This window comes from Nothobranchius furzeri, chromosome 18, assembly GCF_043380555.1.
Source record: "Nothobranchius furzeri strain GRZ-AD chromosome 18, NfurGRZ-RIMD1, whole genome shotgun sequence".
In the NCBI taxonomy this organism is placed as follows: domain Eukaryota; kingdom Metazoa; phylum Chordata; class Actinopteri; order Cyprinodontiformes; family Nothobranchiidae; genus Nothobranchius; species Nothobranchius furzeri.
The window spans coordinates 46,717,925-46,741,998 of NC_091758.1; the positions used below are offsets into that span (position 1 = coordinate 46,717,925).

At 42.1% G+C, this 24,074-nt stretch overlaps 1 protein-coding gene across 4 annotated transcripts in view; it reads left to right on the forward strand.

The window, feature by feature from the left end:
* The window catches only part of lrit3b (leucine-rich repeat, immunoglobulin-like and transmembrane domains 3b), a 32,625-nt gene that overhangs the window by 1,779 nt on the left and 6,772 nt on the right, over positions 1–24,074 (forward strand). For all 4 annotated transcript variants that reach the window (XM_070547164.1, XM_070547167.1, XM_070547165.1 and 1 more), the window contains exons 2-3: positions 15,746–16,120; positions 16,194–16,279. In XM_070547164.1, coding sequence (XP_070403265.1) covers positions 15,771–16,120; positions 16,194–16,279 — 436 coding nt within the window. In that variant the 5' untranslated portion in view covers positions 15,746–15,770. The remainder of the gene's footprint in view (positions 1–15,745; positions 16,121–16,193; positions 16,280–24,074) is intronic.

A 24,074-nucleotide genomic window follows, 5' to 3' on the forward strand; every position in this document is an offset into this window, starting at 1 on the left:
CTAGGTGATAACTTCTCACGGGGCTGCACAGATAGTAACTTTTTTTTAAAAGTAAAGCAACCGGAAGGCAGTACGTTTCTTTATTCTGAACATCTCGGGAGCTTCGCTCTATTTCCGCGTTCGATTTCCTGTCTTTCCTTCCCCAAAAATGTCGAACTTGACCCGTTTCAGAGGCGTCGCGCGTAGAAAATAGAACCGGCGCTTAAGGGCCGCGACATGCTGCTCCTGAGACGCGGCCGACTCGCGCCGACGGCTCCGGCGGAAAAGGTTCTGTTGACCACAGCGGTTCCTATCAGCAGCTATGACGTGCTGCTGACGAATCCGGTGGAAAGAAGGGGTAAGATCAACCACCTCGTAACACCTTGATGGACCAAAACACATAAGGCTCATTAATTCAATGCAGAATGCTGTGGAACTTTGCAATGATGAATTTTATACATTTTATTAAAGTAAAACTTTATTTAAAACCCAGCTGCATTATTATTGGTCCTTTGGATGGTCCATTATGTTTTTGGTTTTCTTCGTTCTTACTAATTAAACAAATACTTTTCTCCACGTTCTAGACTTGCTGTCCGATCGCACTCCATCTTAGAATGCTAGCAAACAGTGGGCAGCGCTGTCTCAAAAACAGTACAAGCCTGAATCTGCAATCTCTGGGTCTGCAGTGATACCCTCCTCGTAGGATCAAGCCCCCACAATGCGGCTCAGAAAATGGTCTCAACCCGGAAGTACCAAAAATTGCAGTTCCATCCTCATCCACTAGGGGCTGGTGTCAGAAGCGAGCAAATCCTCATTGACTCCCATGTTAAAAATACCAATTTGACAGCAGAAATAAACATGTTTACAGCCTGGTACCAGAACATGTTTTTGGTTTAAATGATCTAGTTTACACTCATGACAACTCTGAGGGGGGTGAATTTTTTTCTCACTCTTCTGTTTAAGTGTATTAAAAGCCTAAAATTCTGTATAATTAATGAGCATCAGACCCACGTGACCGCCGCCTCGGACCCACGTGACCACAGAGCTAGCTTCGTAGAAAGGCCTCAGTAGAGCTTCGGTCTGGCCTGGAAACTGTTTCGGGAGTTTGAGTCTCTCTGTGTGTGTGTATTCTGTTTTGGATATTATTGGTGCAACTGTTGGGCAAAATGACTTGCTGTGGCATTAATTGCATTAATAGAGCGTCCAAGGAGTCTCCACTTCATTTTTTTCGGTAAGTTAAATTATATTTATGTATTTTAGGTCACTGCCACCTTTAAACTAGCTGAGTTTATCGAAGTAGCTAGCTAACTATTATTTTAACATGTAGCATGTACTGTTTAACCATGAAATTTAGATGTAAAATACGGTAAAATAATTAATAGGGCATATTTAGATGGGTAAAAGGGTAAAACCCAGTGCATTTAACATAAAAATGGGTTGAAATATGACGGAGCTCTTGGAGGGACACTTTTGTGTTCCGTTCTTCCACCCGTTTCTCCCCGGAGGTCAGCCCGGTGCATGTCTGACCGATGCAGTGTCTACTAGCTGCTGCGCGGGCTGACCGCTTGTGGAGCTCTCGGATGGGGCTGACCGCATGTGGAGCTCTCGGACTCGTAAAGAGACCTGACCGCAGAAATACTGCAGCTCAATTCCCTGCCTAAATGCAAAGTTTGAGAGACGTGTCTCACTTAGGTCTGCACTGCCTTGGGGCTAATTTGTCAAGTTCACAAAATGTGGAACGGGATGTAAGATTAGAATCAGCGGCGAATTGGAACATATCTCGAAGCCCTGGCCGACGAAACCGTCCACATGGCTATTACTGTCAGGCTCGGAGAAAATTCGGGTTGTTTTTGTGTCAGTCGGTAATTCTGCAACAGTGACTCTAACTAACGCAGCACTAGTTGACAGACATCATTACAGCGTGAAATCCAGTATGTTTTTTTTGTATGACCTTCTTCACCACTCTCTCTATTCTGCTCTCCCCACGTATTCCACCTTCCTCTAACCCTAACCCTGTAAAAAAACAGTAGAATACTGGCAGCTACAGACGCCAGCATTTTACTGTTTTTTTACAGTACCTGTAATGTATTCACTTTAACAGTAAGTTACTGTAAAAGTAATTTACAGTATAGTTATTGTAAAATAACGGTAAAATGCTGGCGTCTGTAGCTGCCAGTATTCTACTGCTTTTTTACATACATTTTTTCTTAGAGTGTACCTATTATACATATTTAATCATGTAAATGTGTATTTCAAGTAAATTTGTACATACATCAATCTGATTCCATTTTACTTGTTACACTTCTGCTGCAGCAAACAAATTTCCCAGCTTTTGGGACAGTAAAACATTTCTGATTCTCAATGAGATATTTTTACATTTGAAGTAAAAACATCTGATTGAGAACCAGAAATGTGTTATTGTCCCAAAACGTGGGAAATATGACATTTGTAAGAGGATACTGATGACATTATTTCCTATGAAAGTGTTTCCACTTTCCATAAGTCCTAACAGTGTAAATTTCTGGCATTTTGTCTAAGTAGTGTTTACTACCATTACTGTAACAGTGACCTGCTCATAATTTTTTCGTGTTCACTCAAATGTTGAAATTAAACAAAATGTTTTTGTTACTTGCCTCTTGCATTGCCTATTTACCATTTATGGTCGTGTTATTTTATGTGCAATTTAATGCAGTATTTTTCAACCTTGGTCCGCAAGGCAGCGTGCCAATAGTCAGACACACCTGGATTAATCAGTTTGTCCAATGATGTAAGACAGGAAATAAAAGAGCTGTGCTTAATTCAGGAAATAGTGAAGTTGTGCACAAAGCTCAGAAAGCACAAGTTTGTTTAAAAATAAAAATAGCACAGCCCCACCAAAAATATTTTTCACCAGCCGCCACTGCTTAGTTGAGTTTGGAGAGTGTGGAGACCCACCAAATATGGCAGCGACACAGTTACATTCTCCAGCACCCAATGGGGTGTCTACGTATTCATGTCTATATGCCAAAAACAACCATGGAAAGAAAAAGTTAAGCTTATTTTTCGCTTATTGTCTATATGGGATAGTTGAAATTTACCAAGTCTTTTTATATGTTTCAATGATATTAAACGCTGTATGGTAACTGTTAGCTTACCTGTCTTTGTGCTTCCTTTCGAGGTGACTGTAAAAAGCTGACGTCGTCCCAGCTGTTTCGGTGAGCAGAGCATTGCAGAATTTGCACTCTGCCAAGTGTTTTTGTTTGCCTTGTAAAGTAAATGCCTTGTGGTGCATAAAACCAATTGTAATTATAGCCGAGTTTGCAGACATCTTTCCCAAACAAGTTCACACAGCTGCTGGTTTTCCTCCCGTTGTCTGTCTCCCCCCGAGGGCTTCTGTCGCGTGCACGTCCCATTTGTCGGTTCCGTTAAAACCCAGTTCCGTTAGAACTCATGAGACTGTGCATCTATCAGGGTTCGGTGGGGATGTCGGTGAGTTTTATTGTACTAGACCCTGGTTATGGACTTCCTAAGTAAGAATCATATCTTCTATTTTAAAGGTGAAATGATATGCAAGACTTGTCCCTTTGTAGTAGCCCACATCTTTTTAAGTAATCCCGTTATTTTTTGGTTAAAATACTAGGGACGAAGCCCGGCGGAAGGCCAGCCCTTCCGGCAATTGTTTGGGTTATTTGGAATTAATTGCGCCCCTATCAGCCTATGTGGGTGGTTGGTAACTATAAAATGATTCTTGTTAGTTGATCAGGCTAACATAGATTTATCAATTTATTTAATTAATCCAACCCTCCAGCGCTGATATAGACTTTTTCAACTTGCGAATCAGAGCCAAAATTAACCACTAATGTTCTGGTTTTATCATCCTTAAGACAACTCATTACTCGCGGGTGAGGGAGGAGGCAAGCTCCTCTTATCTTAAGGTTTCTTTATATTAATCTGTCACAAACCGTAAAGTAAATCCTGATAATTCAGGAACCTATAATTAATATGCTTACCTCTGTGCAATAATGGTCAGGGCTCCCACTGGCCCCTTCAAAGAGGACCTCTTTAAGAATCAGGAATGTAGAATCTTTTTCAAAAAGTTTATTACAAGATTAAAAAATACAAAAATGAGTAAATATAAAATTAACTGCTTCCCCCAAGGAGGAATTATTTCTAATGATTGATTAAGAAATAAGAAGTTGATTTACACCAACTCGGTCTTCTGTGAATCACCCCAAACTTCTCTTCCTCTGCTTCTCTCCAAAAAATGACCTGTCATCCCCCGTCCAGAGGACGGAGGATGACCTCTCCAAATCTGCTCTGTCTCTCTCTGTCGTCTGCCCCAGCTCCTGTCGAATCTCCCCAGCTCTCTCAGAGCTGCTCTTTTATACCCTTCCTGGGTCAGCTTTAGACAAGGTAAAAGGCACATATCATTACCTGATGACAGAGAGGTCATGGGGTCATTTACCAGACACACACTTTTTAGCTCAACACAAGACATTTGGTATCATTATCACTACATGCAGCACTTCTACATGAGGGCATAGGTCATAAATCATGATGTTTGTAGCAAATTGTCGGTCTCCTTCAGCATTCCTGAGAGGGCTTCTCGATCCAATAGGGCTGTCTTCACTCTATTCCAGTCCTTCTTTTCCCGCCAGAGGTGGATCCAGGGGTGGAGCCAGACTGCCTCCTGACCTTTTGCCCAGTTCTGTCCTCTTGTCCCTGTGACCCTTCTGTGACCCTCGTTCCTGACCACAGTTTTTGACCTGCAGCCCAGCTCCTGTCTTCTGGCTGATTTTACTCGCACAAGCCAATTCAGTATGTTTCAGTGTGGGTCCACACTTATCTCTGTGGCCCACCTTTTTGACCCCGTTTCTTGCCACTGTCTTTGGCATGTGGGGACTGGCAACACTTCTACACTAACTAAATACTCAGGGGGTGTGTCAGTTTGGCGCTGCAGCTGGCAGTGCACCCACCCACTGTAAATCGGCGCATATGGTGATGCGAGCGTGCCCTTTAAGAGGTTCCGTTAGATCCTCGAGTTACGCTGCTTACTCAGGGAGGTTGAGGCCGTGGTGAGTAATATTGTACTAGACCCTGGTTTGGACTTCCTCAATTGAAACTTGCTTCCTATTTTAAAGGTTGGAATGGAATTGCCGTACTTGTTCTCCTGTATTAACACACTTCCCTTTAAATCCTGTTATCCAGTGGTTTTGGATACTAAGGCGGAAGTTCAGAGTGGCCAATCTTACTGACTATTATTTGGGTCCTATCAGAATTAATTTGCGCCTTTGTCACCAAAGTGGGCGGTGGTAACTAGGAAATGATTACTAGTTAGTTGATCAGGCTAACATAGATTTATCACTTAATCTAATTAATCCACCCTTTGAAATGGTTCCTTCCCACACTTAACAGAGACTTTTTCACACTTGCAGAACAGAGCCCGTATGAACCAACGAACTATCATGACTTATCACCCTTACCCCCAAATTCCACTACCTCCGCTGCGCTCCGCTCCGACACGAACGCCGGAGCAAAATCGGTCCCATTGTAGTCAATCAGAGCAATTCCAATACTGCGGCCGTGCTCCGGCAGTGCGGCGCCGTGGGGGACCCAGAGACCGCCCAGACCAAGACGAGATCGAGTAAAAATGCTCCCAAGACCAAGAAGAGGCCAAGAACATAAAAACTGTGGTGTCAAGACCAACACTGCTCTCGAGAACTACAACACTATATTCTGCATTCCGTATTCTGCGCTTCAGGCTGTGTGTGTGTGTGTGTGTGCGCGCACGCGCACACCACTACCACAATCCCTGATGCCGTGATTAGTCAATCCTGTGGTAAATCCCATCTGTAAAGGGTGTAATCCCAGCTAATCTGGGCTTGTGTTTCATTCTCCAACACAGCTATAGACGGTGCAGGAATTGAGAAACAAAAGGTGTGTGGAAGTTTTTTTTTTTTTTTTTCAGGCAAGATGTTCCTGCTGGTATTCTTTCTTTGTCTGCAGCCTCCAGTCATTACTCAATCTTGTCCTGTTTTTTGTGTCTGCAGAAGTGAAATGGATGAGTTTAGGTAGAGTACATGTTTGCTTTCATTTCTGTTTTTATTTTGCAGCTGGTCTGTTTCTACTTTCTGACTTTCTTCATTCACAGTTTCACAAATAAGATTTTAAAATCAAACAATTAGCATGTTTAATGTTATTAAGTTTTTATTACAGGAGTTTTACAGCTAAAATGTTGAAGTTGTGTAAATATGTTACTAGATTTGTGCTTTCTAATCTTGAGCAATCGTGTAGTTAGTGTAATTAGAATTAATGTTCCATTTAATTAGGCTCCTCCTTAGACCACTGTCTTGCTGTGGTGGAATGAGTTTGAATGTCCTAAAGATCCTAGGAACTATGTTTTCTGGGAGCATTTTAACCCCTGGCAGGGTCTCTCAAGACAAATTTTTCTCAGAGGAAGGACAAGAAAAAATGTGGTTGAAAAGACCCTTTATGAGTACGTTTGTGTAGATTCGTGGTTGTCCAGGCCATGGTAATCTTAAGGTTTAGTTAAAAAAACTGGACTTTCCTTGTTTTCCTTAAAAATGTTTCACCTCTTCCAAGAAGTTTCTTGAGTTTTGAAACGTGGGTTGGAAGTGGGTGGCTTAAAAGGTATGATCCAAAACAAAACATGCTGATGGAGCAATTAGAGTTGCTGATGAAGACTCATGCCCCTCCCGCTATTCATCTCCGTTTGTGTTGTTGGTGGTGACGATCCTAAAGCCTAATTTATGCTTCTCCATCAACTCCACAAAGAAGAGACACGCACACACATACGGAGACAATTTGCCCTCATACTTCGTCTCCTGAGGAGTGTTGCAAAGCAATAGCCCGTCAGGACAACAGAGGGTGTAGCGTTGTTCTATCCTGTCATTTATCTGGTCTGAGATGGTGCATTTACTATTGTTTTTTTTTTTTGTATTTCAGAACCTTTTTAACAACGAAAAATGTGTCACTCATTCCTCTCCACCTCTTCATGCGCTCGCCACCTCTAATTTATAATTCTTTAAAATGGGTTTTACCCAAGGGGAAGACAAGTTAGCTTCTCTGTGCTTTCAGATGAAGCGACGGTTTATTACTGTTTGTGCTTACACGTGAAATAGCAGCTCACTGTGTCCATCCTTTTTGGAAGCTGTTGGGTGAGGACTAGATAAATGTCCAACCGTAGTCTTCCTGAGGGATTTGAATGCTAACTTTGGTAGTGAGACATGACCTAGAGGGGCATGATTGGAAGAATCATCTGATCAGAACCAAAGCACTGTTCTGTTATTGGGCCACTGTGCAAATCAAACTTTGACAATAATGAACACCATGTTCAAACATAAGGAGAACCATTGGTATATGTGGTACTAGGTCAGCCCAGGTCACAAGTCAGTAATTGACTTTGTAATCAAATCATCTGACCTGCAGCCAGGGCCAGATTAAGACTTCGTTGTACCCTGGGCAACAATATTAAAGGGCCCCATCATCACGACCCAAGGATCACCATAATATGGTCACATACAGAATATTTTACTGTAATATGCAGTAAATATACTCAATACTTGAATGCCTGACTTCACGTAACCCGCTCAGGGTAACCTTTGACCCACCTCATGCAGACTGACCAATGAGGAGAGGGTCTTAACTTGAGGCCCTCTCTTCTTTGGTCAGTCTACAAGAGACTGACTCTCAACTGACGTTCAGTCATAGGCAGCGAAGCGTCTCTGTGCAGCGCAAAAGCCCGGGTGGACAGTTTGTTTAATGTAGGGTGATCATATTTCCATTTCCAAACAAGAGGACAGGGGATCTGTGCCTATGACGTCACACTATGGCAACGCCACACAACGCTGGGACCCATTTTTTGTAAGAACTAAATTTATATCCGATTCTGCCAATAAAAGGGCTCTAAAACAATAAATACTTAGCATATTTACTGCAAAATCTCATTTTTCTGCTTTAGTGCTGCAACAAGGTTTTATTAATAATAAATTATTATACCTTTTGTTTTACTACACCATCGGTACGCTTCCTGTGCACAGATTATTAAGGATGCTTGTTTCAGCTGTGAGATTAGACGATAGGATCAATGAAAAAATAAGTTGCCACACACTCTATGGAAACTTCCAGAGAATCCACAAATAGTGGCTTTCAGATGGTTTTGTTACTTTTCGCAAGTTTAGAAAAGAAGCAGATGAGACAGCATGTCTGATAATTTAGTTTTTCATCTGATAATATTAGAACATGTCAGTCATGTCTGAGGGGATTTTAGAAACACTGTATAACTAACACTACTGGAGAGGGCATGAATTACACAGAGGCTTCTGGGGAGCCCAGTTATGGGGGTGGGGTGGTGGTGTGTGTGTGTGTGTGTGTGTGTGGGTGTGGGTGTGGGGGTCATTTTGCCTTGGCCCCAAAATGTCTTGAAACGGCCCTGGGTGTGTGACTGAGTTTTGAAGATGATCTGAATTGTATCAGATGTATAAATATGACATGTGTATAACTTATTGTTTCATACAGGTAAAAACGTGTAGTGGTGATAAATCTACCTACATTTTACTTTGTTTTCTTGTTTTTATTTAACTATTTCCTGTCCTGTCTGTCTCTCATCTTCCTGCATCTCCTCTAAACTCTTCAAAAAAACTGCTGCCTGGATTCTTACTTTTTCACCTCATCGGTTACTTCTGAGCAGATCAAAGATCTCCTGACCGCAAAGCGGAGAGCGCGTTTCGATGCTGCGTCAGTGAGGTGAAATCACCGCAGCACAGGTGATGAGCTCCGCAGCGGCAGAGTGCTTCAGGCACAAATAAGACAGAAAGTAGAGAACATGTGCGGACATGAACGATCGTGCGTTCATTATAGTTTTTTGGTTGCGCCACTTTGAGAATGGACCGTGCGCTGGAAGCAGCAGCCTGGAGCGCTGCGCACCGATCATCGCTCTGCCGCTCTCTGCTGAAAAGAGTCCATGAATGATAATATGGGTAGAAAACTTTTTTCCGGTGCCCCTGGATGTGTAGGATATACAGCTCCCCCATCCCTGCTCCTGGATGAAAAGCCGGACATTTTCATCAATACAAGAACCCGGACATCCAGGACAGAGTGAAAAGCGGACATGCCCGGGGAAAACAGGACGTACGGTCACACTAGTTTAATATAAAGCGGGAGATTACAGATACAGTAATTTGCTCGTGCCCTTGCTGCCCTGGGCCCTTTAGAGTTTGTGGGCCCTGGGCAATTGCCCAGTTGCCCATATGGTTAATCTGGCCTTGCCTGCAGCTGTATGTTTTAAAGTGTTAAAAGAAGCAGAGCTGTCATCCAGGGAGGCTTGGGCTGAGGGGTAATTCAATAAACATGTGCTGTGTAGTGTTGATGAATTGCTACATATTTATTAAAAATGACAAATAAGATGTAATAATTCCATATAATTATGAAATATCGATCTGATCTTTCAATGTTTAACCAGAAGATTCTAGGGTTCTTTGCTTCTTCAGGGACCATAAACACACTGTATTAATCCAGAGTCAGGATATAGTTTATAAAATGAATTTAATCCTTTTTCGTAAACTAATAATTTAGACATGACAAGATATGAATAATGAGTTGTGGTGTGCTGGAAGCTAGATGTTGTAGCAACCGTTCTTTGTATCTGAGAGAAATTGTGAAATCTGGGTGTAAAATAATTTGTTGTTTGTTATAAACTAGAGAGTTGTTTATTAAAAACATCAGACGCAATCTGTTGTGCCAAGTCTATGCACCCTTGATGTGGAGGTTTTTGTTCGATCCGGAGGGTCGATGGTCACTGCCGGCGGAGTGAACTCTGATATCAGGAACCCGTAGATAGTTCCGATAGGACCCGTCCAGTCTGAGATCCCTCCAGGTGAAGGCAGGAAGCTGGAACGCTTATTTGCATCTAAGGTTGATGTTTGCTTGGCTCTTAGAGGAGCCAGTTGTCTGGTATCAGCGTTGCAGAGAGGCTTTGACAGGAAGTCAAAGTAGAAGATGGTTTCAAAAAGGCTTCTTTCCTGATTTGGCCAGTTCAAAGGTCAGCGACGAGCTGAATTAATCAGGAAGCAATTATTGTTTTATTGAACTACTTTGTTATGATTTCTGGCCAAGTTTGGCAAATCAGCATTTGACATGTTTCTGAGTATTTACCAACATCCTCAGAAAGCCACACCCTCCTTCAGATACAAGATGTTTTTAACCTTAATACTGTATGTATCTTATTGTAATGTGTATAAATGTAAACAATGATTAACTTGATAAATCAAACACATAGTTATTTGTGATGTAAATGGATCATTGTAAGAACATTATTCATTTAAATTCATTGATACAAGTACAGATGATTCAAAAATTACATTTAAACATGTTGTTCATTCATCACATGATTATTTAACTTATAACTATAACATCGTGGAGTCTTCACTTGTTCAGAGTGAAGAATGTTGAAGTCTGGCAGTTATGCAGAGAGTGTAGGAGCTTGGGTGAGAATGTTTGTCTGGATGTTTTGTCTTCTGAGCGCTGAGCAGAACCTTCTGGTTCTGGAAGGCCAAATAGAAAGTGGATTTATTTCTGTAGATGAAAGGTTGTTATTATGTTGGTCAATAAGTGTATGGTTTCTAAAAATAAATGTATTTATTTTCCTAAACTACTAATTATAGATATGAATGGAATGATGGATATGAAGTGGATTAGTGTGATGTGTGGAATGTTGGAATGGAGCTAGAATTTTTAGCAAAACCTTTCTTAAGTATCTGAGATAATTTGTGAAGTCTGGGTTGTAAAAGAATTAGGCTCTTTGTCTGTCAACTACAGTTTTGTTTCTAAAACCATCCAACACCAGTGTGCAGTAGGGGCTGCATGACTTTTTTTTTTTAAAGTCGACCGTCAAGTAATGAAAATCAAGTCGACTTCGACTAGTCGTTGATGACGTCATATACATGAAGCGGCTAAAATTGCACCCACATTTTCTAAGTTAAACATATCTCTTTTAAAAAAGTTAGTTTCTGCCTCTAACTGTTCCCTGCTTCAGCCATCTCCCCCCTCCCCCTGCGCAGCGGCCGCAAACTTACCGATGCACCTGCAGCCTATCAGAGTTCCTGCTGCTCTAAACATTGAAAGAATAATACCATTTTCTGTTCCTCACTTCTGATTACCTTCAATGGTGTCTGTTTGTTGCAACCAGCAGGTACAAAAACTAACTTGTTTTTATTTGACTATTTTTCTGTCCTGTCTGTTTATTATCTTCCTGCATCTCCTCTCAATCCTAAAGAAAAACTGCTACCTGGGTTCATATATATTCACCTTATGAATTACCTTTGAACTGCAGTTCTAAAAGATCTACCGACTGCAAAAACAGCAGAGTGTGCGCTGCGCGCCGGCCACACCAGTGAGGTGCGTCACCGGAGGACAAAACAGGTGATGCGTTCCGCTCCACAGCAGCGAAACGCATCAGGCACAAATAAAAGACAGAAAACATAAAAGGAAATGAGCCGACATGAACGATCGTGTGTTAAATTTGTTTTTGAGGTGGTGACACCTGATTTCATAATGTTACTGTGGCCGTGCTCAGGACGCAGATGTCTGGAGCGCATCAACGATCAGAGCTCTGCATGCGCAAGCTGGTTAAGGTTAGGATGGGGGTGAGGGGAAGGTTAAATTGCAAGAAGGTAAAGGTCACAATTTGGTTAAATGTCCGTTTTACCACGGGCATCAGATACTGATGCTCTGGCACAGTGCGTCATCTCCCGACTCGCAGGGGCTCGTCGCCTGATGTCTTTTCCGAGGACTGCATATTGTCGGTCATTATCACGTGACAGCAACTAGTCTATGAAATGCATAAAAAGTCACTACAGAGCAGTGAAGTCAACTAGTCAACTAGTTGATACAACCCCTAGTGTGCAGGCTACAAAGTGAAAGCTTTTGAGCAAAAAATGTAATCAAAATGGAAGAGTAAAATAATCAGTAGCTTATAACTGTCAAAAATAGAAATTTAAATCAAACTGTCAGGGACTTGCATAAACCAACCAGAAAAGCACTGATGATTTTCTTGACATCTTAATTTATTACTTTTTTTTCTTTTCTCAAAGAGGATTCCAACCAGTACTTGAAATAACATAACAATGGACACAGTAACAATGCCACAAAGCGCTCCACCAGCTCTCTGTACTCAGCTTCCTGTCCATCTCTGATACACCCGTCAACTGCAGAGTCATCTGAGTATTTCTGTAGATGACAGGTCTCTGATTTGTACTGGACGTCTGAGGTGTACAGGGTGAAAAGGAATGGTGAGAGTACAGTCCCCTGTGGTGCTCCAGTGTTACTGATCGCCTGGTTTGATGTGCAGTTCTTCAGCCTCGCAAACTGTGGTCTGTTTGTCAGGTAGTCTTTAATCCAGGCGATAGTTGAGGTCCCCACCTGTGTCTTCTGGAGTTTCTGGCAAAGTACATCAGGCTGGATTGTGTTAAATGCACTGGAGAAATTAAAGAACATGAACCTCACAGTGCGGCCTGCTTTGTCTAGATGACAGTGGGCTGGTTGAAGCAGCTGGATGGTGGCATCTTCAACTCCATCTTTCCTCACGCTACAGTGATAAGCAAACTGCAGCGGGTCCTGATATGTTCTAGTTTGCTTATTCAGGTGGACCAACAGGAGTCTCTCCAGGACCTTCATGATGTGGGATGTCAGGGCAACCGGTCTGTAGTCGTCATTGACTTATGGGCAAGTCTTCTTTGGAACTGGAACAAGGCAGAATGTCTTCCACAGGACTGGAACCTTCTCCTGGGCCAGGCTGAGGTTGAAGAGGTGCTGCAGAATCCCACAGAGCCAGAGACAATGGCCGAGTCATCAGAGAAATTCTGGAGGTGACATCTGCTGGTGTTGTAGGTTAAGTCCAAGGTATAGAAGATGAAGAGAAAGGGTGAGAGCATTGTACCCTGTGGAGCTCTAGTACTGCGCACAACCACCTCAGATATACAGTTGTGCAGCCTCACATACTGTGGTCTGTTGGTGAGGTAGTTGATGGTCCATGCAGTCAGATGGTCATCCTCTCCTGCACCTCTCATCTTCTACTGCAGTTGACATGGCTGGATGGAGTTGAAGGCACTTGAGAAGTGGAAGACCATGATTATCACCGTTCTCTTTTGCATCTCGAGTGAGTGAGATTCTGGTGCTACAGGCAGATGAGTGCGTCCTCCACCCCCATGTTTGTTTATATGCAAATTGCAGTTGGTCTATTTCCGGGGTCACCACTGAACGTAGATGGGTTATCATGAGTCTCTCCATAGTTCTAATCAGATGGGAGGTCAAGGACAGGCCTGTACTGGTCTGATTCCCTGGGATGTGATATTTTGGGAACTGGAACTGTGGCTGTGTGAGGGTCCTGTCACAGTGTCCCGACTGATCATGCGCCCTGGCTACTTGGCCAAGGGGATGTCCCTTTGAATGACTGGTTAGAGCGTATGACTCTCACCCAGGAGTCTGGGGATCGAATCCCGCCCGGGCCCTCGTTTCTCCACCTTGCCACATTTGGCGTTGTCGGCAGGATCCATGTAGTACTGTCAAGTAGCTCCATGGATGTGAAGTTTGTGGCACCCTGCGCGGGAGCACGAGGACGTGCTTGTGGAAAGAGGGGGGGAGATGTGGCAGTGTGAGTGTCCTGTCACAGTGTCCCGATTAATCATGCGCCCTGGCTACTTGGCCAAGGGGATGTCCCTTTGGCTGACTGGTTAGAGCACATATGTCAGAGTCAAGGCCCGCGGGCCAGATGCGGCCCGCGGAGCATTTTTATGTGGCCCGCGAGATAAATATCAAAAACATATTAAAACTGGCCTGCTGGCCGATTTTACCGCAGAGACTTCAGCTCCCATGATGCTTTGCGGCGTCAGCGCGGAGCCGACGAAGCCCCCTCCTTTGTGTTTTTTCAGCGCCTGGTGCCGGTCTCTGCAGCCCCGCTGTCTCGGACAAACTACACTCCTCTCAGCGCCGAGTTCACTCAGCTGTTTTCTGACGTTGAAGCCCAGAAACGGAGTTTCTAGCCGCTCAGTAATGTGTTCACGACCGAAAGAGAAAGTTTTCCAACTAACGTCCAGACAGAGCTGATATAACTCCAACGAACAGCGACACGCTCAAACCAGCACGCTCTGTGGCTGTTTCCTCCCCGACACACAACAACATGGTCAAGCTGCTCAGACATGTTCATCAGCACAAACCTATGTGAGCACCTGTTGTCATCTAATGTTGTCATTATTATGATGAAGATGAACAAAACAACAGGAGTCTCCTCCTCAGCTCAGATCAACCCCATGATGCAGGTATCTGGCTGGAACAGGTGAGCATCACAGTAAACCAGTGGAGCAAACTGAGCTTTAAATATGTTGGTTTTATGCTCGTTTTCTGCTCCAAAACATGAAAGTTAACAGGTGAGATGTTGCATTTTCATTTAAGATAAAATGATATTTTTATTTTGTTGTTGGCCCGTGAGAAAAGATTTAACCTACAGTAAACAGGAAGTGGAAAGGCTGCAGATAGATGGATAGAATAGAAAATCCCTTTATTGTTCCTCAGTGGGGAAAGCTAGACGTCACAGCAGCGATGACACGTATTACAGGAGAAAAAAGGAGAATAAAAAATAAGAAAAATGAATAATCAAGAAAACATAAATCCTGAATAGATTTAAAAATGCTGATTATACGACAAGTAATGAATACCACTGATGCCTTTTATTTAAAACGGACTTGCTCGTGTGTCATTTGGTTATTCCACATTCAGTGTTAATGCAGAAATAAGTTTGTTTCCAAATTTAAAGGTTCAAAATTGCATAAATGTTGATAAAGAAAATGTGCAAATTTGCCGTCACTTTTTCAAAAAATATAAAGTTTGGCCCTCGACTCCGTCCCAGAGTTTCATTTCGGCCCCTTGTGAGTTTATAGTTTGACACCCCTGAGTTAGAGCGTATGACTCTCACCCAGGAGTATGGGGATCGAATCCCGCCCGGGCCCTCATTTCTCCACCTTGCCACAGAGCCACACAGGATGTCTTGTATGGGATAGGGCCTGGCTCAGGTTGAACATGTGGGTGACCACTTCACAAAGATGGTCAGCACAGTCTTTGAGCAGTCTGGGGCTGGTCCCATCAAGACCTGCTGCTTTTCTGCTCTTAAGCTGCCTCAGTTCTCTCCTCACCTGGACCGATGTAACTGAGAAGGGGGAGTGAGGGAGAGTGTGGTGCTGAGGGGGGTTAGTGTAGGGGGATAGGCTGATGTATGGTGTGAAATTTGGAGGTGGGAGGTGGTTGGCTGGCTCAGTGGAGGTGGTTTGGGGGTGGTGGTGTTGGTGGTACCTGTTGTAGCTGTGCGCCGGGTGGAGTCATATGACCAAAGGCAAATACGAGCGGAGACATAATGTTATTTCTTCAAATAAAAAAATTAAGGTTATAAAATGTACATAAATTGAAAATAATAACAAAGAAACCAAAATACTGCGTTAAATACTGTTTAAATTTCTGTTCATGTGAAGCTCCTTGTGATTTTTATCTTGAGAGGCATTATATAAAAGGTTCTTTCTTTCTTTCTTTCTTTCTTTCTTTCTCTTTCTTTCTTTCTTTCTTTCTTTCTTTCTTTCTTTCTTTCTTTCTTTCTTTCTTTCTTTCTTTCTTTCTTTCTTTCTTTCTTTCTTTCTTTCTTTCTTTCTTTCTTTCTTTCTTTCTTTCTTTCTTTCTTTCTTTCTTTCTTTCTTTCTTTCTTTCTTTCTTTCTTTCTTTCTTGCAGGTCGGTTCAGTGCCGTGATGCTGGGATGTTGGCAATTCCTATTAATGTTCCAGCTGACACAGTTAAACTTCGTCTAGAGAAGACTTTGATCTCCAGGGTGTCCCGAGCAGCTTTCTACAACCTGTCAGAGCTACGGTTTTTATGGTTGACCTACAACGCTATAACATCTGTCCACCCCAGCAGCTTTGTAAACTTGAAGGCTCTGCGAGAACTACGTCTTGATGGAAACTTGCTCACCACATTTCCCTGGGAGGGACTCAGAGACATGCCCAACCTCCAGACTCTAGGCCTCTACAACAACCGCCTGTCCAGCCTTCCAGCCCATGCTGCTCTTTTTCTACCTAACATTACTTACCTTGACCTCTCCAGCAACAGGTGTCTCATGATGCTAATTGTACTATTGAAGGCTAATACTTCTACTCGCTTATAGTTTCTGTCCTCTTCTCAGGCTGACCATTTTACCAGCTGAACTCTTGGATCTTTGGTTCCCTCTTCCAGAACTACAGGAAGGAGTTGTACAAAGAAAAATCTTGGGTGTGTATTTTTTAAAATGTAGTCATAGTAATAATAATAATAATACCTTTATTTGTAAAGCAGTTTCAATCAAGACGTGTGACAAGTGAAAACGAGACAAAATAAAACAGTGCAGTTAAAAATTAGTTAAAGCCCTGATAAAATCAAAATATAAATGGATGAGACATCACACTGTTAAAGGCCCACAGATTTTACGGTAAAATGCCGGCAGCTGAGGTTGTCAGAATGCTACCATAAAATAATGGATAAAGTTTTATTTCTTTTACCATAAGAAGTTATTTTTTTATTTTTACAGTTTCAAACGGTGCTGAAATTTACAGGAACAGATTTACATCAACTTTATTTACACATAGAACCGTGCAATCAAGCTGACAATGTGTAACGGTTTTCAGGTTTTGCTTTTCAGGTTTTGGGGTGCTCTTCACGTCCGGTCGGCAAGATGGCGCCTGTGCTTGGCTTAGCCACGGTCACCGGCCACTTTTTCAAACTTTTCTCCACTAACCTCCTCTTTTCCACCTTGCTCCTGTCTGCGATCTTCTTCAGTAGTGTCCCTGCTACCATCTCCTATGATCGCCAGACTCTTTTGTCCTTCCGCTCGTTCACGATCGCCCAAGATGCACCGAGGATTTACCATCCTGTTTGTTTACCTGAGCGGCGCACCGGCCCGCAAGCAATCGATAATCCAGAGCTGCGCACTTCTGGCGGTGTTTGTCCGGCCCCGGGAAAACGTCGGAGGAAAAGAGGTAAACGAGCAGGAATCCAGGTGAGAATAAGACTTCTCTTAAAGCGTGGTTTATCTGGTAAACATCTGCGCGATATTCTAGCTTCTTGTCCTTTGTTTGGTGACCTGAGTGCCACTTCTGCATTCCCGCCAGGCCGCGTTGCGACGCGGTTCATCCGTCCAAGTTTTTAAGGTCGGTTTATCCTCATTCCTCAGTGGTTTCTCCTCCTGTTCCCTCCATAACTTTTTTTTAATTTTTTATTTCATTCACAATGTATAAATAAACACAAACAAATACAACATACATTAACATAAAAACATTTGAATGAAAAGGAGCAGATGGAAGAAAAAATCTTATGATTCCTGCCCCTTTTTACGAAATAAAATTATCCGCCAACAGTGTTGGGAGTAATGCGGTACAAAAGTAATTAATTACTGTAATGCATAACTTTTTGCTGTAATGTGGTAATGTAAGGCATTACAGGGAAAGAAAATGGTAATATTTACTCGGTACAATTGTCAGTAACGCGGTAATTACAATGCATTTTTAAACCCAGAATCAAGATGTGTTCCTTAAAAATTCAAATTGCGGGAAACCCGAAGAAAGATCCAGTATCTGCATATATTACGTCATTTATGGACTCAGCTTTGCGGGCAGACAGTACGCCGCGGTACGCGGTAACGGACCGCGGTCAAGTGAGCCGTCATTTGTGAGCCGCGGTCAAGCCAGCCGCATCTTATCCGCCGCGAAAATTTTATTGCGCGTTTACAACAGTCAACGGCTCAAATACTCCAGCTGCGTCCTGCACGCGGCCGCTGAAACATTCACAAAATCGCTCCACTAAAACAAAATAATTCACTTGCGATCGTTCATATCAGCGCAAATTCTCTGGTGTTTTGTGCTTTCTGACGTGCTTTGCCTCAGCTGAGTTCATAATCTGTGCCCCGGTGATTTTAACTCATTACTGCTGGAGCGCCGCGCATGTGAAGATCCCTCTGGCTGATCGTTAGAAAGTAGGAAGTCTAGGAAACAGTTTTTTCTGGAAGATGGAGAAAACATGCAGCATGCAGGAAGGTTAGAGACAGAGAGAAAGGGCAGGAAATTATTCAAATAAAATCAAGAAAACAAAACAAAGTGCTTGAAAAGAAAAAAGTAGGTAGATTTATCCCCAATACACATTTTTACCAGTGAAAAGCAATAATATATACGCATTTAATATTTATACATGTAATAGAATCAGATCACCCCAGAAGTCAGTCCCACATCCAGGGCCGTATCAAGGAATTTGGGGACCAAGGCAATATAGGCTTTGGGCCCCCACCACCTCACTCCCTGCTCAGTTAATATAAGATGGCAGCGTGTTGAGAGAGTACAGATTGTTGTTGCTTTTATTTATTAACAATCATTTTAAAGCACTGTTATGATATCTGACTGTTTTTAACAGCAATCCTAGCTCAGACACCACATCACCTTCCACATATATGTCATGAGCTCACTGAGTGTCACATGACCAGATTCACATTGAAGTTGTATTGGTGAAAGTAACTTAGAGTAATGCAAAAGTAGTGCAATGCCTTACATTTTAAAATCAGTAATATTGTAATGTAATGAATTACTTTAAAATGAGGGTAACAAGTAATAAATAATGCATTACAGTTTTGACGTAACTTGCCCAACACTGTCCGCCAAACAAACACAGTATAACCTCAGTCACTTTTTAATATTTTCATGTCTAATCTTTGACATTATAATTCTCCTTTTCATAACTACTAAATACATTAGATTTTATACATTTTTTAAATATAGCAAGTGTAGTTGATTCTTTAAATTCCTTGTTAATGGCATTCCACAATCTTACACCCTTTACAGAAATGTTACATTCCCTCACTTTGGTTCTGAATCTAGGTTTCTCAAAGACATCAGTTCCTTTTAACATGTACCCACTTACTCTCTTATGAAACATTTCCTGAATATTAGTTGGTAAATTACTCGTATTCGCTCTGTACATTATTTGCAATATTTTCCACTCTACCAAGTCAGGAAATTTCAGTATTTTGTATCTAATAAATAATTGATTAGTGTGATCTCTATAGTTACTATTATTAATGATTCTCAATGCTCTTTTTTGCAAAATGAACAATGGTTGTGTAAAAGTTTTGCAAGTGGCTCCCCAATTTCTAAACAATAAAATAAATATGGTTCAATCAGTGAGTGATATAATGTTAACAACCCCGACAAATTTAGTAGAAACTTGACTCTATATAATACCCCTATGGCTTTGGCGATTTTCCCCTTTATATAACCTACATGTGATTTCCACGTGAGACTCTCATCGAACAGGACTCCAAGAAATTTGGTTTCTTTTACTCTTTGAATTTCCATTCCATCTATCATTAAAGATACATCACAGCTTCTTCTGTTACTAAACAGTATAAAGCTTGTTTTGTTCAGGTTCAGTGACAGTCTATTTATATCAAACCATTTTTTAACTTTAATCAATTCACTGTTTATCACGAGTTACTTCATGTATATTTAATCCTGAATAAAACAATGTAGTATCATCCGCAAATAAAACTGTGCCAAGTAAATTAGATACATTTACCAGGTCATTAATAAACAATATGAACAGTTTAGGTCCGAGGACTGACCCTTGTGGCACACCATAATAAATATCTTTTAATTCAGATTTAGCATTATTTATTTGAACAAACTGTTCTCTATTGCGTAAATAACTATTAACCCATTAATGTGCCACCCCTCTTATTCCGTACCGGTGTAATTTAAGAAGTAACCTTGAATGATCAATGACATCAAATGCCTTTTTTAAGTCAATAAAAACACTAATGAAATGTTTTTTTTTTTTGTCAATTGCTGATGAAATTTTATCTACTATATCCATAACTGCCATTGCTGTTGAATGTTTGGTCCTAAATCCATACTGTTCATGATTTAAAATTGAATTTTTGTCAATGAATTTGTCCAACCTTAATGCAAACACTTTTTCTAATATTTTGGAAAACTGTGGAAGCAGTGACACTGGCCTGTAATTAGTGAAACTCTGTTCATCACCGCTCTTAAATAATGGAACCACCTTGGCAATTTTCATTAAATCAGGGAAGACTCCTGTAGATAGTGACAGATTACAGATGTAAGTGAATGGTTCAATAACAGATTCAATTATAGCTTTTACAGTCACCATGTCCAGATCATCACAATCAGTTGATCTTTTGCTTCCCCAGTTTTTTACAAAGTTTCTTATTTCTTGTTGATCTACTTTGTCAAGGAGAATACTATTGACATTTCTAGGTATTGTATTCATTCTATCGTGAATTATTGGTTTGCTTTCCACCAGACTCTTCCTACATTTATAAAAAAAAATCATTGAATTCATTAGAAATTTCTTTAACTTCATAAATGTCTTTATTGTCCTTTACAAAGTAGTTTGGGAGTCTTGCATTTGTATTATCTCTGTTAATCACATTATTTATTATTCCCCATTATAAGTGGTTTTTATAAACACCGTGGATCTAACCCTGCTAATTTACGTCCACTAACTCCAGCTGTATCTGTAGTTTCTGATTCCTCCACCTCACTCAGCATGGCTCTATTAAATTCCCGCTCTGTTAACAATAAGACCTTCCTGCTCAATGATCTAATTCTGTCTAAAAACCTGGATTTTATGTTTCTGACTGAAGTTTGGCAGCAAACATCTGATTATTCTGCTCTGATTGAACTCTCCCCGAGTGGTTATTCTTTTCTTAGCCAGCCCCGGGGTTCTGGTCGTGGTGGAGGCCTAGCTGTTGTTTACAGAGACCATCTTCCATGTAGCTCTACAACCCCTGGTCACTTTGCTTCCTTTGAACTGCAGCTGATTAAAGTCGGGCGTAAGAACCCGTTCTACTGTGCTGTGGTCTATTGTCCACCTGGTCCAAACAGTTCTTTCCTTCAGGAGTTTAGTGACTTTCTATCCTCCACTGTGAAGCTGTCCAGACTGGTGATTGTTGGTGACTTTAACATCCACGTTGATGATCCCTCCGAAGAGGTTGATTTTTGGAGTGAATTTAAAACCTAAAACACCTGGACCCAGGGCTCAAGGCCTTGCTATCGTAGCAAGCTAAGTGGCTTGCTAAAATTAGCAAAGGCTTGATAATGCCGCGGAATTACAATCCGCGGTGCTACCAACCGTCCGACGCAGCGTTTGCCTGCGTCTCTACTCGCTATTTCCTACAGAACAAGCTCCGGCATTTTTTCTAGCCGTTTTTAGCCGTATTTTTGACTTTTATTATTGAAAATGACCTTGTGAGTACACAAGACGCTATGAGCACACTTTCTGAGCAGATACAAAGGGGTGGAGCCAGCGGTTCCACTTCTGATGAGGAGTCTTGCTGGAAAGAGCTGACTAAATCAAATGAGGAGAATGCAGCATTGTTGGATAAGAAAAACAGAGCAGAAGTGCAAGTTGCTGATTTAAAGACTGAGGTAAATGAGCTAAGGGTTGTTCTCCTTATAGCTAAGTAACAGGCACAAGCCTGGGATACAGAAATGGCTAAATTGAGAAAGCAGATTTCTGCTTTCACTAGAGAGAGGAGAGTGACTACATCACTTCTTCCTGCTGCACCTGCTGCTGCTGCACATCCACCTGTGTCTCCAGCTGCCGGTGCTGCTCATGTGGTTGTGCCAGCTCCCCAGCCGACTCAACCACATCCACCTGTGCCTCCAGCCCCACTGCCCCCACCTGCTGCACCTGCCGGTGCTGACTGCGTTGTTTGTGCCATCTTCCCAGCCGGCTCAACCATACCCACCTGTAACCCCGGCTGACATCTATAGGATGTCACAAAGCATCAAGAAATTCGATCCTCACCCAGGGAATTGATACCCAGCGTACCTCGGTGATCTTCACCATCATTTTCAAAGATTTCCTGGTGTAACTTTCCAGGACAAGATCTTCCTCATAAGATTGACCTCCGATGGCGTGGTTTCATTCATTGACCACCAGCAGGATGCGATTGTGAATGATTACACCCTGCTGGAGGCTGCAAATCACAGAGAATATACTTACAGTGCTAAAGAAGCTGGTTTAAAGTTAGCTTTGTCTGTCAAACAAGGTCGTTCTGAAGACCCACAAGCTTTCTACCTCTGACTTTTTGATGCGTACTTTGGTACAGAATTTAAGAAGGGGATGGAAGAAGAAAAAGGTTTTAAAGAGCTTTTCCTTGATAATTTCCATGCTCAGTACAGCCCCTATATGGGTGCGGTAGACCTTGAAGTCACCTCCATAGAAAATCTCAGGAAAATGGCGGGGAATAGCTTCAGGCGGTTCAAAGAAGCAAGTAAGAGTACTGACACCTCTTCGGTCCTGGCGGTGGGGGGCAGCTCCCTCCACGCTGCGTCTCGAAGGGACTACATCAGGAACTCGAAAAGGTAATAACCGCTCAGCTCAACACTTCAGACCTGGTGCTAAATCACAGGCCCAGAAGTCCTATAACAATTCCAAGCCACAAGGCTTTCCTACTAACAGGTCTCAGAGTTTTGCCAAAGCTAGGAGCCCCCCACCGGCTGGTGAGGAGAGCCCTAAGTCACCACGACTTGGTCGTGACAGACATCGTGTTTTTTTAGAGGAAAGAACATGTGAGACGGTTCTGTCCATCTCTTTGGCAGAGAAGGGTTCACACCCTCCTCCACCTCGTGAACCAGCACGTGACTTAGTTGCAGCAGCAAGTCCTGCAGAGGCAAAATCTGCCACAATGGCGCGTCCGGTGACAACTGTGGCCTCGGCGAGGTCTGGTGTGGTCGCTTTCATTAGCGCTGGTCCTCTAGCATCCAAACCACCTGCCACCAGATCTGGTGATCCTAGCTCACCGGTCAGCCTTCCACTAAGGTTTCTCTGCGATATCGTCCGTGAGGGTCCTAATGAGAAACCTCACATTCTGGTGACCCTGGAGGGGGCGCTTGACACCATCATGTCCCATTCTCTTTGGGAGCATGTCCACTTGGCTGCGGCTGGATGGGGTCGTGTCTTAAAGCTCACGCCCTGCACTGTGGACATCTGTCCTTACTCTCCAGGCCAAATGACCTTGTCGAATGTGGTGTTCCTTAGCATCTCAGTGGGTGACATGTCCGTGAGCATCCAGTATTGGTGTCTGACATCGAAGCTTTTCCTTTCCTGTTGGGGGAGGACCTGCTTCAATGCTTTAAGCCTGCCATTTCCTTCTGTGATTGGAAACTCTGAACTCGGTTGACTCAGAGGAAGGCACTTTATAAAACATGACGATGATGATGATAGTAAAGAAAAAAAGTGGATTGATAGGGAAGGATATCCACTGACATGCGTTTGGTGTTGAAGGGCTTGCAACTGTAAAAACCTTTGAAAGCATAAAAAATAAAGTTGTGTTTTTGTTTTGTTAAATTATGCTCTTTACAAAAATAGATGAATAAAATTATACTTTGACTTAAAAAGAAGACACAATTTTTTTATATAGCACCTCTCAACATAAAAATCACGAGGTACTTCACAAGAACAAAAGAAAGAGAAATAAAATGATTAAAAAATGTGCGTGTCTTGTTTATTAAAGGTGGAGTTGACAGAAAAACATTTTTCAATGTTTGATTATAATCAGTCACTGTATTTTTCATGCAGGCTGAACATGAAAATTGTTTTCTAAATCTTTCTCCTGCATTAACTTCTTATGGTAAAAAAAAAGACTGAAAATCTAGGATTTGAAAATCCTTACAGATCTACATCACACTTTGAATATGCATTCTGTGAATCATCTATATTAACTCACGATTTGAAAGGCTGTTGTTTTAGTGTCCAGGAATCAGCAATGGACATCTCGGCTAGTTTAGGCTAACCATTATCATTACCAACGTTACCACACAGCAGTAGATCCTTAAGGCTTAAATTATTTGTGGAGAAAAAATATCCAAATTGTAAGTCCATGGTATAGTCGCATTGCTTTTATTCAGTCTGGGGCAAGATGTACACATATCAGAAATAAGACTTTAAAACCTGCCATCTGAAACATCACCTGTGATGTGGGCAAATTTTAGGTCTGAGGAATGGTATTCTGGTA